This window comes from Sebastes fasciatus, chromosome 9 (genome assembly GCF_043250625.1).
Source record: "Sebastes fasciatus isolate fSebFas1 chromosome 9, fSebFas1.pri, whole genome shotgun sequence".
Classification (NCBI taxonomy): Eukaryota; Metazoa; Chordata; class Actinopteri; order Perciformes; family Sebastidae; genus Sebastes; species Sebastes fasciatus.
The window spans coordinates 6,342,215-6,354,445 of record NC_133803.1 but is presented as its reverse complement, the minus strand read 5'-3'; the positions used below and the strand labels follow the sequence as shown (position 1 = coordinate 6,354,445).

General features: G+C 43.2%; 1 protein-coding gene across 5 annotated transcripts in view; it reads left to right on the top strand.

Moving 5' to 3' along the window:
• The window catches only part of hspa12a (heat shock protein 12A), a 60,668-nt gene extending 50,016 nt beyond the window's left edge, over positions 1-10,652 (top strand). For all 5 annotated transcript variants that reach the window (XM_074645634.1, XM_074645632.1, XM_074645629.1 and 2 more), the window contains 2 exons: positions 2,939-3,042; positions 4,319-10,652. In XM_074645634.1, the coding sequence (XP_074501735.1) occupies positions 2,939-3,042; positions 4,319-4,950 (736 nt within the window). In that variant the 3' untranslated portion in view covers positions 4,951-10,652. The remainder of the gene's footprint in view (positions 1-2,938; positions 3,043-4,318) is intronic.
• Positions 10,653-12,231: the final 1,579 nt, after the last annotated feature.

The following is a 12,231-nucleotide window of genomic DNA, read 5'->3' as shown; positions in this document are numbered from 1 at the left end:
ATGGCCCTGTCTCATGTCTGTGTGGATTTTCATAATCCCACGGTGAGGGACATTAAAAGATATTTATATGGCTGAAACTGGAGCTCCTCAGAGCCCCCCCCAGGCTCCTCTGACGCCTAACTGGAACTACTCAGTCTGTCTCATCCTGCTGGAAAACCTTGGGAGGGGCCGTCGTTAGCACTATCACACACTTACATGTGCACATACTGTACATGAATCACACACGTGGGATCAGAGTAAATGGACACTATGGATTCTTTCAGGATTAATGATTGGACAGACAGACTGCATCAAGCATAGAGAGATGGCCTCAAGAGACAGGACCGAGGGAAATAGCTTTGACACTGCTCCATATAGAGCAAGTATGTCTCTAGTTTTCAAGCAGTAGCTGATCTGAAAGTACCATATTTCTCTCAATCCATCCACCAAATTCACTTTATGAACACATCTGAAGCTCCGCAGTCGCACAATCATGCTTCATCAAGAACACCTCTCGTAAATAGTTGCTCATCGATCTGTCCAGACTGCACAGATTCCTGAGTGTCCACGTGTTAATCTGTAGTGTGGCTTTGCAAGGCTATTCCATACACGTTCCAACAACTATGTCTAGTATAGTGAATCAATACATTGCACGTTAGCTGCAAGCCACCAGCTCAGCCGTCTCCACGTTGAGAGCCATGTTGAGAGCCATGCGGAAGCAATAGAAATGCTCTGGATTCTGTGTTGAGTACCTTTAAGTGTCTCGTCCTGGACACTAACACAAGTCCCATCTACTGCTCATATTATGCTGCAGTGCCGTATGTATTTCAAACTAACAAGTTTTAGCGTACTAAAATCAAAAGATAGAAACCGGTCCGATCTCTGTGCCCCTCCAGTGAAGAGTTCTGGACTGTACTCCGTGCTGTCACAGGACTTTTACTGTATATGTTGTGTGTAGGTAGGTATTCCTATACACCCTCAGACTGGAATATATTGCAGAATGTTTTAAAACTCCACGATTTGATTTCTTCGAACGCTTTTAAATCCATTTTGAAAGACCTGGAGATGTCGTCGTTGGGATGTCGGTACTTGAAGGGATATTTTGGATGTGTGGCTTTTACTCCACTTTTGTTATATATTGTAGTATTGTCTGTTCTTCCGTTTTGTGTCTGTTTAAAAGCATTTGGTTGTATCTTGTGTTGCCGCCTACCTTGGCTAGGACTCTCTTGAAAAAAAATAATTTTAATCTCAATTAGACTCCTATCCTGGTAAAAAAAAAAGGTAAAAGACAGAATGAGTAGGATTTTCCTAGAAAACAACGTAAAGACTGATACAAAAATATTCCCTCTCAATCATCACTGTGACCCGCTGGCAGTGTGTGGCGGTGTCTGTATCTGCAGAGACCTCTGCAGCCCTCTGCCTGGATTTTCTTATGTCGCTGTGTTCGGGAGATTTCTGGGCGTCGACCTCTATAAAAACGTAGCGGCCAGGTGCCAGATTGTAAGCACGCATCCGAGAGGAAGCTACAAAAGACCTACAGGTCACCGTCCTCTGAGACCAAACGCTTCACAAACAGTATTTTTTCCATCAGCCGTCAGGACTCTGAACTCCTACCTCCTAACACACCACTGACATGCATTACTACCATGACTGTCTGCTGCTGTCCATTTATGTATTTGTATTCATGTGTCTGTCTAAATTCCACCGCCCTTGGTCGTGAGGCTAATAAACAATCTATCTCTCTACACTGATCAGCCATAACATTAAGACCACTGACAGGTGAAGTGAATAACATTGACTATCTTGTTACAATGGCACCTGGCAGTGGGAGGGATATATTAGACAACAAGTGAACATTTTTGAACTTTGAACTTTGTGTTGGAAGCAGAAAAAATGGGCCAGTGTAAAGATGTGAGTGACTTTGACAAGGGCCAAATAGTGCTGGCTAGACGACTGGGTCAGAGCATCTCCAGAACTGCAGCTCTTGTGGGATGTTCCCGGTCTGCAGTGGTCAGGATCTACCAAAAGTGGTCCAAGGAAGGAAAACCGGTGAACCGGCGACAGGGTCAGACCCGAGGCTCACTGATGCACGTGGAGAGCGAAGGCTGGCCCGTGTTGTCTGATCCAATAGAAGAGCTACTGGAGCTCAAACTGCTGAAAAAGTTAATGTTGGTTCCGATAGAAAGGTGTCAGAACACACGGTGCATCGCAGTTTGTTGTGTATGGGGCTGCGTAGCCGCAGACCGGTCAGGGTGCCCCGTGCTGACCCGTGTCCACCTCCAAAAGCGCCTACAATGGGCACATGAGAATCAGAACTGGACCAATGGAAGAAGTAGGCCCGGTCTGATGAATCACGTTTTCTTTCACATCATGTGGATGGCAACGAGTTGGAGGTGTTGACTCGGCCTCTAAATTCTCCAGATCTCAATCCAATGGAGCATCTGTGGGATGTGCTGGACAAACAAGTCCGATCCATGGAGGCTCCACCTCGCTGCATACAGGACTTAAAGGATCTGCTACTGACGGCTTGGTGCCAGATACCACAGCAGACCTTCAGAGGTCTAGTGGAGTCCATGCCTCGATGGGTCAGGGCTGTTTTAGCGGCAAAAAGGGGGACCTACTCAATATTAGGCAGGTGGTCATAATGTTATGGCTGATCCGTGTATGTACATGCTGTGTCTGGACCAGAATAGTATTGCACTGAGCCATAATTCAACAGTATTGTTTAGTGACTTTCGATGGAATATTATCATGATCATATGAACATTGTGCCATTTATAAGCAGATTGTTACTGAAAACTACGTGCGAACAGATTTTCATTTGATGTATGATTAGCAAACCACATGAAATTTGTTGTCATTTATATTGTAATCTTGCTTTCGATCAGCCCTGACTGCAGGTAAACTTATTCTTATACTGGTTCATATATTCATATACTGTCGCATCCTCTCATCCTAGTGTGGATTTTGTGAAATGGTCGTCTCAGGGGATGCTGAGGATGAGTCCGGACGCCATGAATTCCCTCTTCAAGCCCACCATAGACCACATCATCCAGCATCTCAGTAAGCTCCGTTTCAACACCTCAACATACACACACACACACACATACATCTGTCACCTCTGTGGTCAAACAAGTCTTGTGTAGCAGCAAATGAAAAGGTGTTGATCATTCAGTGTTAAGCTATAACTAGTAGTCATTGTGTCTTCACTCTTAAGTTGTGCAAGTATGGAAAACTATATATCATACACTGTTTACCATGTGATGTACTCAATTTCTCAATTTCTCAAGTTCATTAAGCCCTAGAGTGAGAAATCACTCCCAAATACTCTATGTAAAACCCACAAGCGAATAGAACCAATTGTACCAATATTAAACCACTGAAGTCAGATTTGATAAAACATCAATACTGTACTGAATGTCTCGACCTGTTGTTCAGAATAGGAGTGAAACAGACATGTAGCAGGATTTATGTGCACAAGCTACATATGTTTAATATGTTTGCGATTGGTACTACGGTTTCTTAGGTGTAAAATGCGCCGTACGCAGGAGAGTATTAAAATGTTTCAATCAGAATCGATGCGTCATCTGATCGGCCTTTATAGAGACCACTGATCAAACGATTTAGAACAAATATCGTCCGATAAAGATCGGCGGCCGACCAATCGGAACACCTTTAACGATGACCTGATCAAAGTGCAGCAACAAACTTCCGCAAAGCCAACGGAAAATTAAAAAAGGCAAGACATTTACCACCATTGGATAGATATATAGCGCTTCGAAATGCGGCGCCAAAGCTCACTGAGTCAGCAGAGCGTCTCTTGTATTTCACTTAATTTTGCGTTTTATATTTGCGCTGCCTAGTTTGACCGTTACATCGGAGTTCGCGAGTGATTGACAGCCGGCTCTCATAGACAGCAGCTGGACAGCAGACCTCAGATCAGCTCTTACTGCTTGTTTTCCTCCGGTCTGTGAAATCTTGCAGATGCCGTTAGGAGCACCGGAGGACACAGAGGCCGTTTTATAAAAATAACTTTTTTTAATCATACTTGCTTCAATCTCGCCTACTTTAGCTTTAATCCTGGACTCCGCTAGCTAGTGCTGGCAACATGCTTTTTCCACACTGTGTGTGTTTGTGTGTGTGTGTGTGGTCACAAGGTCAACAGACTTCACCTGACCCATCCAGCTGTGACGTTGACTGTCAGAGGTTCAGCAGTGCAGCTATATTATTAAATCGTACTGTCCACTTGTGTTTGGACCAATACCAGGTCTGAACAGGGCCTAATAGTCACTCAGAGTACATGTACTCCATCCCATAACATTCTGCTTTCCTCCTCCAGCTGAGCTGTTTGAGAAGCCGGAGGTGAGCGACATCAAGTTCCTGTTCCTAGTGGGAGGTTTCGCCGAGTCTCCCCTGCTGCAGCACGCCGTCCAGAACATGCTCCAGGGCCGCAGCCGCATCATCATCCCCCACGACGTCGGCCTCACCATCCTGAAAGGCGCCGTGCTGTTCGGCCTGGACCCCAGCATCATCAAAGTCCGCCGCTCGCCCCTCACTTACGGAGTGGGCGTCCTCAATCGCTTCGTGGAGGGCAAGCACCCGCAGGAGAAGCTGCTGGTGAAGGAGGGCACGCGCTGGTGCACCGACGTCTTCGACACCTTCATCGCCGCTGACCAGTCCGTGGCGCTGGGCGAGCTGGTGAAGCGGAGCTACACGCCGGCCAAGCCCTCCCAGCAGGTCATCGTCATCCACGTCTACTGCTCCGAGAAGGAGAAGGCCGGGTTCATCAGCGAGCCCGGCGTCAGGAAGTGTGGGACACTTCGCTTGGACGTGAGCGGAACGGAAAGCACGGCGCCGCGTCGCGAGATCCAGACGCTCATGCAGTTCGGCGACACGGAGATTCGGGCCATGGCCGTGGATGTGTCCACCGGACGCACCGTTAAAGCTAGCATTGACTTCCTCAGCCATTAAAGAAGGGAACGAGAGAGCTAATGTTCAAAAAAATGTTGGAAGCAATGGAAAAGGGAACACGCCTTACACATACACACACACACACACACACACACAAGAAGCTGGCGATATTTACTGGAAAGTAGTTAATGATAATGAATCAGTTTAAAGTGTGGGTCGTAGACGGTTTGAATGAAATGTTCACCAAACTTCACCTTTAACTGGGGCTGACGTTCAACTGTAGAATCCATGTTACAACAAGGAAAAAGAAAAAGACAGTCTGGATGAGTTGAGCGTGTTTTAGGACCCTGTAGTGTATTTACTGAGGAGCTCCATTGTGTTCACACCCTCATCACAATCCCATCTACCCCACGCTGAGGCTGCAGCTACAGGCTGAAGAGCTCCCGACAGGAAAAGATAAAAGGCTCATTCACTTCTCAGCCATATTATATTATAGGACAGCTTTTCAAATCTTCTCTCCAGAGGAAGGGCTCTCTCAAAGCCAGAAAAAAAAAATATATATATATACATACAGTATAACATACAAAACACTAACATGAATGGTGAATGCATCTTTACATGCTTCAGTTTCTTTCTGTCAGATTACAGCAGGTCATCGTATATCCGTTGCACTACAAACATGTCATCAAGCTCGGATGGAAGGTCTTAATACTCTTCATGTGCTCCACAAATTGCCATCAGCTCCACTGCACCGCAGTTCTGAAGGCCATACCGGTGGTTTTGCACGATTCAACCCGTTAAACGTAGTGTAAATCTGTCACGCTACTGCCAGCCTTTTTTTCCAAAAACACACCATATTATTTTCCTTTTATTGATTTGCTTCATTCCAGAAAACCTTTAGCAGCCTAATAGTGATCCACTGTAGTAACATGTAGTCAGATTCATTTCGTGTCAAAGTTCTGTTATGTCGATAGGTATCAGTAGTAGAAGGGTAGGGCTGGGTGTAGGTACTCGATACCTTCCGGTACCAAGTGGTATCCAGTCAAACGATAGACTAAAAAAAAAGACTATTTGTGTGGTTATGCTTGCAGCCAATCACTGCAAGCGTTCTTCAATTTAATGCGACGTGTGATTGGCCCACTAGTGCAGCAGCTACAACCCGTACGGCCGGGATCGCTGGCCTGCTCACGGCTCTGAACCGTAGACTGTATATATAAGGATGGACGACATGACAGCTCCCCTGAAGTGATGCCATAACATCCAGATCGGTTTTAATTAGTTATTTGATTCTATAAAAAAGGGGGCGAGACGTCCTGATTGAAAGCCGCTCGGCTCACGATCGGTTCGGGCGGGTGACCTCAATACCGTCGCTCCACCGTCTGATCGCTACCGCGCAGACACGTCCAACTTTATATACAGTCTATGCTCTGAACACGAAAATGTCTTGAGTTGGCGGCTAACAGCTAACAGTACTAGCGGCACGGACAGCGCTAGCAACGGCAACAGTGCTGACAGAGCTAACAGTGTTTACTCGAGGGGGGGACCGGTGGGTGTTGCAACAACGCAATCCAGCCTCTGTGGGTCTGGGGACGGCGTTATCAGCGGTTAACCGCTGTATGAGCGCTGTGGGACACTAGCCAGTGGGACACACGCACAGCTTCCATTCACATGATGGGTATGGAATGAAGTACTCTATTGGTATCGGTATCACTTTAAGGGGACTGGTATTGGTACTGGCATCGTCATTTAGCCCTATAGAGGGGAGAGAGTTTAGTTGGTCTCAGCCTCTAAGTCCAAAACTCCCACTCGTAAAGATACATGGCTAATTAGGCTAAACGGCAACATACAGCTAGCTTTATACATACAGCTAGGGGGAAACAAGCTGTAAACAACATACGTCCATACGGTTAACATTAGGGATGCTAATTTTGAATACCGATAGCCGACCCTCACTAACCGATCATTGCATTAACTGACAAGATTAGTGTGTTGCATTCAGGGTTCAGTTGCTGCACGGTTTTAGTAGTGAGTGTAAAGTTATCAGTAACGTTATAGCTTTTAACGTAGCAGTGCAGTGTGTGTACAGTTTAGTTGTCAGTGAAAAAATGCTACAACACCTCAAGACCCAAGCCAAGTTCCACCTGCTGATTAAAGAGATGGGGGTTAGCCTCGAAGCTAACAGCAACAACTCCAGCTCAGGCTCACTTAAGGTGGGCTGACCTTTTAAGGTGGACCAGCTGTTCTCCTTTAAGTGACAAGCTGCTCCTCTGAGTTTTGCTCAGCTTTTTATTTAATTTTTAATATTTCTTTTAAACATTTAAGCGGTCAAATTCTTAATGTCGGTTAAACGGTTAATTATCAACATGCCTAGTTAACATACTGCAAACTGACTATTGACATTCAGGAGACCCTTTCTTTAAGTGTCGATACGTGTTACGAAATGACAGTCCATTTTTCAGTACTCCAGAGTACTGAAGCATAACCGTCGGTACCGTAAAGGTAACATCCTACCTGTGAAATATTCTTTGGAGAATCACCGGCAATAATAATCAAGTACATACAAATCATGCAAAACCACCAGTATGTTCCTTTAAGATCATCCACATTAAAATCTGAATCCAGGAATGTGAAACATGCCGCAAGCTCAATCTGAAGTACAGCCATCAAAATGCGCTTAACTGTTGCCTTTATTTCTTTATGCTTCTGACTATTAGATAGATGGTGGACAGAAAATGCCACTCGGCCAGCTTGAATCTTTAGAATCCAGGTGTGATTCTGCACGAAAGGTGCATGCCAGTCGAGACTAACGATGAAGTATGTTTATTTCTGTAAATACAGTATTTAAATATTGTACAGATTTTTTAGCATTGATTCTGCAGCTTTAGAACCAAGAGTGTGTGTGTGTGTGTGTGTGTGCGTGTGTGCGTGTGTGCATGCGTGCGTGCGTGCGTGCGTGCGTGCGTGCGTGCGTGCGAGCGTGCGAGCGTGTGATTGGGTTTATGTATGCGTGCTTTTCACATGGACATCTCAACATTTTTTCTCACCAGCCATACAGTTGCATGAGAGGCCGAGGCAGGTTTGATTGCTCCGTTCATTCACAGTGAGAGATTGGATGTTGCCTGTTACTCCGTTTTGTTTTTTTCGCAGTCACAAAAGAAACTTGAATACCTCCGTCCTTAAAAAAAAAAAGCATTTCAAGTTTGAAATGGTAGCCGTATCTAAATGTGTCCAGTCTCCTTCAGTACTGTAGAGTAGTAAGTTCTGTGGGGATTTCATAATGATTTATTACACATTCAGTAAAATAAATATATATCCCACCTTACTGCAAAGCCGTTTAATTTAGAAATGGTTGTTTCTTTGTTAAAGACTGAGGCATAGTCAGCAATAATCATACGAGTAAAAAAAAGCCACATTTCCAGATAATTATGAAAAGTCTTAAGTAAAAGAGTGCCTAGAATGAGTAAAAATGTGATGTCAAGATTCATTTAATCTATCAGAGCGTACACCGCATTCCTCCATGCACCCTCCATAACAATATGCTTAGCTTTATGGATGTGTGACCTCAGACGTAATCACTGAGCATCGCACTGATTGTGAATTCATTAAAAGGCGTTTGCCGGCATCTAAATGTTCGTCGTGTTCGCCCGACATCCTCGTGAAAAAAATACTTCACAGGTTTGGATTAACGGGGCATTGCTGTGCGTTATCTTAATTGACCTCTGCTGGCAGCCAGGAGAAAAAAACATTGGTAGAGAAAAAAAAACATGCTTTGTGATGTAGTAGACCACATCATGCAGCGGGTACATTTGGTTGTGGTTAGTTTCATCCATGAAGGTGCGACAGTTAATACGATAGCTTCCTCCAGTTTGGTCAACAACTGTCAAAGCAGTTTGCTGTTGTCCACGGTGCAAAGGTCACAACGTCCTCGAACTCTGTACAAGAACTTCTTTTTAGTTGGTGCAATCATTTGTCCTTTCAGGGGGACAGTCTTAGCCGACAGTCTCTCCCTGAAGTCCTTCATGGTGTGACCAAAGTAGTCGCAACGCTACTAATTGCTGCGTAAAGTGGGCATGATTGTCTGTTTAGGATAGTTACAAAAATTGCTTTTGGACGATGCAGAAAGCACTTAGTGTGAAGCATACCGAGACCATCAGAGTTCAAGCAAATGTACTTTGCCTCCACGAGGGAATCCGTTGATTGCGCCGATTCCATTGAAATGAAAAGATTTTGGTTCCGAAAATGTGCTGTTAAATAAATGCTACCGGCTATACAGCGCGTTAGCTTCCAAAGTTCAATTGATTTGGTACGGGATGCCGCACATCCATCCGTCCTCCTGCTGTGTCAGTACAGTACAGTACTGTGCTGTACAGTTGGATACTTCCAGTTCAACCTGACCACGAGTGTCACCATATCTTAACACAATTCAGGGAGGCAGATGTTGTTCAACTCTCTGAGCTCGCCGATTAGCTGGAAGCTCGACACTAAAACATCCAGTAAAGAGGCAACATATCACCGTGATAAATCCTGGAAGAACAATAAACCTTGTCTAGATGGTTTTGCTAGTTTGGCTCAAGAAAAAAGGTCATCTTTGAGTCATTGTTGTTGACTTGCAGCCCCCCACAGGTAGATTAGAACTTTTGTGCTCTAGTGTTTCCGGGATCTCGATGATATCTTAACAACACATTCTAACAGTCGGTTTTTAAAGCCATTTTTTTCGATTCTTTCTTTGAACTGTGAATCAAGGCTTGTCTCGCTTTTCAGTGTCAATGTACAAAGTCGCACAAGATGCTGTCTTCGGCACTCTTTTTCTGCAATGCATGTTTTGCATGCCTCACATAGGAATGACTAATCAACAAAACAAGCAACCAACACGAAGTCTGATTGCTATTACTAATAACACAAAAATCAAGGTTTTACCACTGATGATGATGATGATGATGGTGTTTTCTGGAATAACCTGTGTGCTCCTCAGCCGTATCACAGTGCTGGAGACCGGCTGGGCTGTGTGTGTAATACCCTGCTGCTTTCTGAGCTGATGCAGTTGATGCTAATGCATCATAACTGACGGCAGCTCATAACTTACCATAGCGGAGCAGTACTTCACGTACTTTACTGATAACTAACCTAATAACCTTTTATTCCTTCTAACACATCTCTGTACTCACAGATGGATGGATATCAAGTGGAAGGATTTATAATAACACCATGTTTCTATTGTTTTCTTTGGTTTAGGTAATTACAATGTGCAACCTTGAGTATTATGCGGTGCACAGGATACTGTTATGTAGCAGCTTTATGATAAAAATGATATGAAGACGTGTTTAGCTGACATTAGCCTCCTATTCTCGGTGTGTGTCAGGCAGCATTTTGGCATTTCGGCTGAGATGTCAAATTTTTCGGTCAATCAGCCTTGAAGTGGAGCGGTTCAAGTTGATGTGATTTGAGGTAGCAGTTTTAGCCAGCTTGCATCATGTACAAGTATCTGCTTAACACTATCTAAAATATACGAAAATGTTACCGCTAGAATGATTGAGTTTATAGTTAGGATCATCTCAGCCACTCTGAAACGCAACACAATGTACACTTGGTTCTTTTTAGCTCTTTATTGACGATGCAAAGCAGTTTTGTTTTTTTTAAATCTTGAGTTACTTAAATGTCTTGTTCTCTTGCAATTTTCACACAGTAATGGGTGTATTTTGATCAATGCCAGGTATTCACTGTCCCGACTGTCACCAATAAAAATGTATGTGTATTTCAAAGAACAGTCCTTTGTGTGGTGTTTTCTGATCATTTAATCCGACAGAGTTAGGCGAGAAGGAACATTTAGTGATCCGATCATGCATGGCCACGGCCAGGATTTTACATTTATACTGCAGTCATCCATTAGGGTAATTGTGGGGGAAAAGGCCAGGGGGAAAGGAAAGGGGTAATATTCTGAGAATTTAGTCACAAATTTATAAGAAAAAAAAATTGGGAAAATTGTGGATTTTTTTCAAGGAACCACATCGCTTAACTTTGCAGGGTTTTCTCAACCTCATCACAGACGCAGTTGTTAACGTGAGCTGCAGAGTGCAAAATATACTATCTTTTGGGGGGTTTTTTAACTTATTTTTATGCAGTTAACTTCTCAGTTATATTGTATACATTTTTCTCAAAAACTATGCATCTCAAAAACAACTTTTTATTAGTAAAACAGTCCCGTTTTCAGCTTTGTGAATGCAATTTTTAGATCATCCATTGGGTTTGTAAATGGTTAATTTGGAGCAGACTGCCAGGAATTAAATTCTGGCGAGGAATTAATGAATCCTTTATTTGTTTGTTGGCCAAACAGTAGACGCAAATACTGGATAAAAAATGTATATACTGGATAAAACATACACCAAATTTAAACTTCCTCCATGTACTTAAAACCTGAAACCCCAGAAAAGACATGACCTCAGTGTACTCTGGAATTTACAGTGCTGCTTACATGAACAATTGCTACACTCAAATCTAGAAAGGATGGTGGTCCATTTTTGTCATTAAGAAACAATGCAAAAAAAAAAAGTGGATCATTTTCAGCTCTCCAGTCTTGGATCTGATTGGATTGGAAACCAAAGAGAAAGCCTCACAGTTTCCATGTTGACATCATATGTCTTTTAATCCTGGATTACACAATTATTCAATTTTTACTTTAATGTAGGACTGAATTCTTATGAGGCAACACTGCCACCAAGTGGATTGAATGAGGAATGAGATCCACAGATGAGCACAAATAGTTGTCAAAATACTTGTTTGTAATTGATGAAAGTCTTATGATTGGGCCTCAGATGGGTCAAAAGCCTTCAATGGATGTAAGTGATATAATCTACCCAATATATTAGTGAGATTAGTGAGAGATTAGGCACACCGACATCTACCAAAGTGTCGTAATAACTGATCCATTATGTATTTATCAGAAGATGATATTGCTCCTTTTGGAATAGAATAAGAGTTTGATGCGGTAGCTTGCTAACAAGAAATGTTCAATTTTAACATTTTGTAATTTTTGAGACAACGTCTATAATATTTATGCCTGTGATGAATTTCCAGAGTCATTTCATTAAATTCCAGGAGATCTTCTTTGTTGTCCTGTTGGCAGCCATATTGGAAACGCTTCCCTTTTTGGACAACGGATGCGTAGAACAAGAGTAAGAAAACAAGAGACTGCATTGCCATACTAATCTGTACAACATCTCAACACAACTAAATACATAATTTTATGATTTTGTCTCTTGACGGCAGTCTTTGAAAGTCTATTTACACAGCAAATCTGGCATTAGTAGTGGCTGGTGTGTGAACATTAGCTACAGTACATAGTGT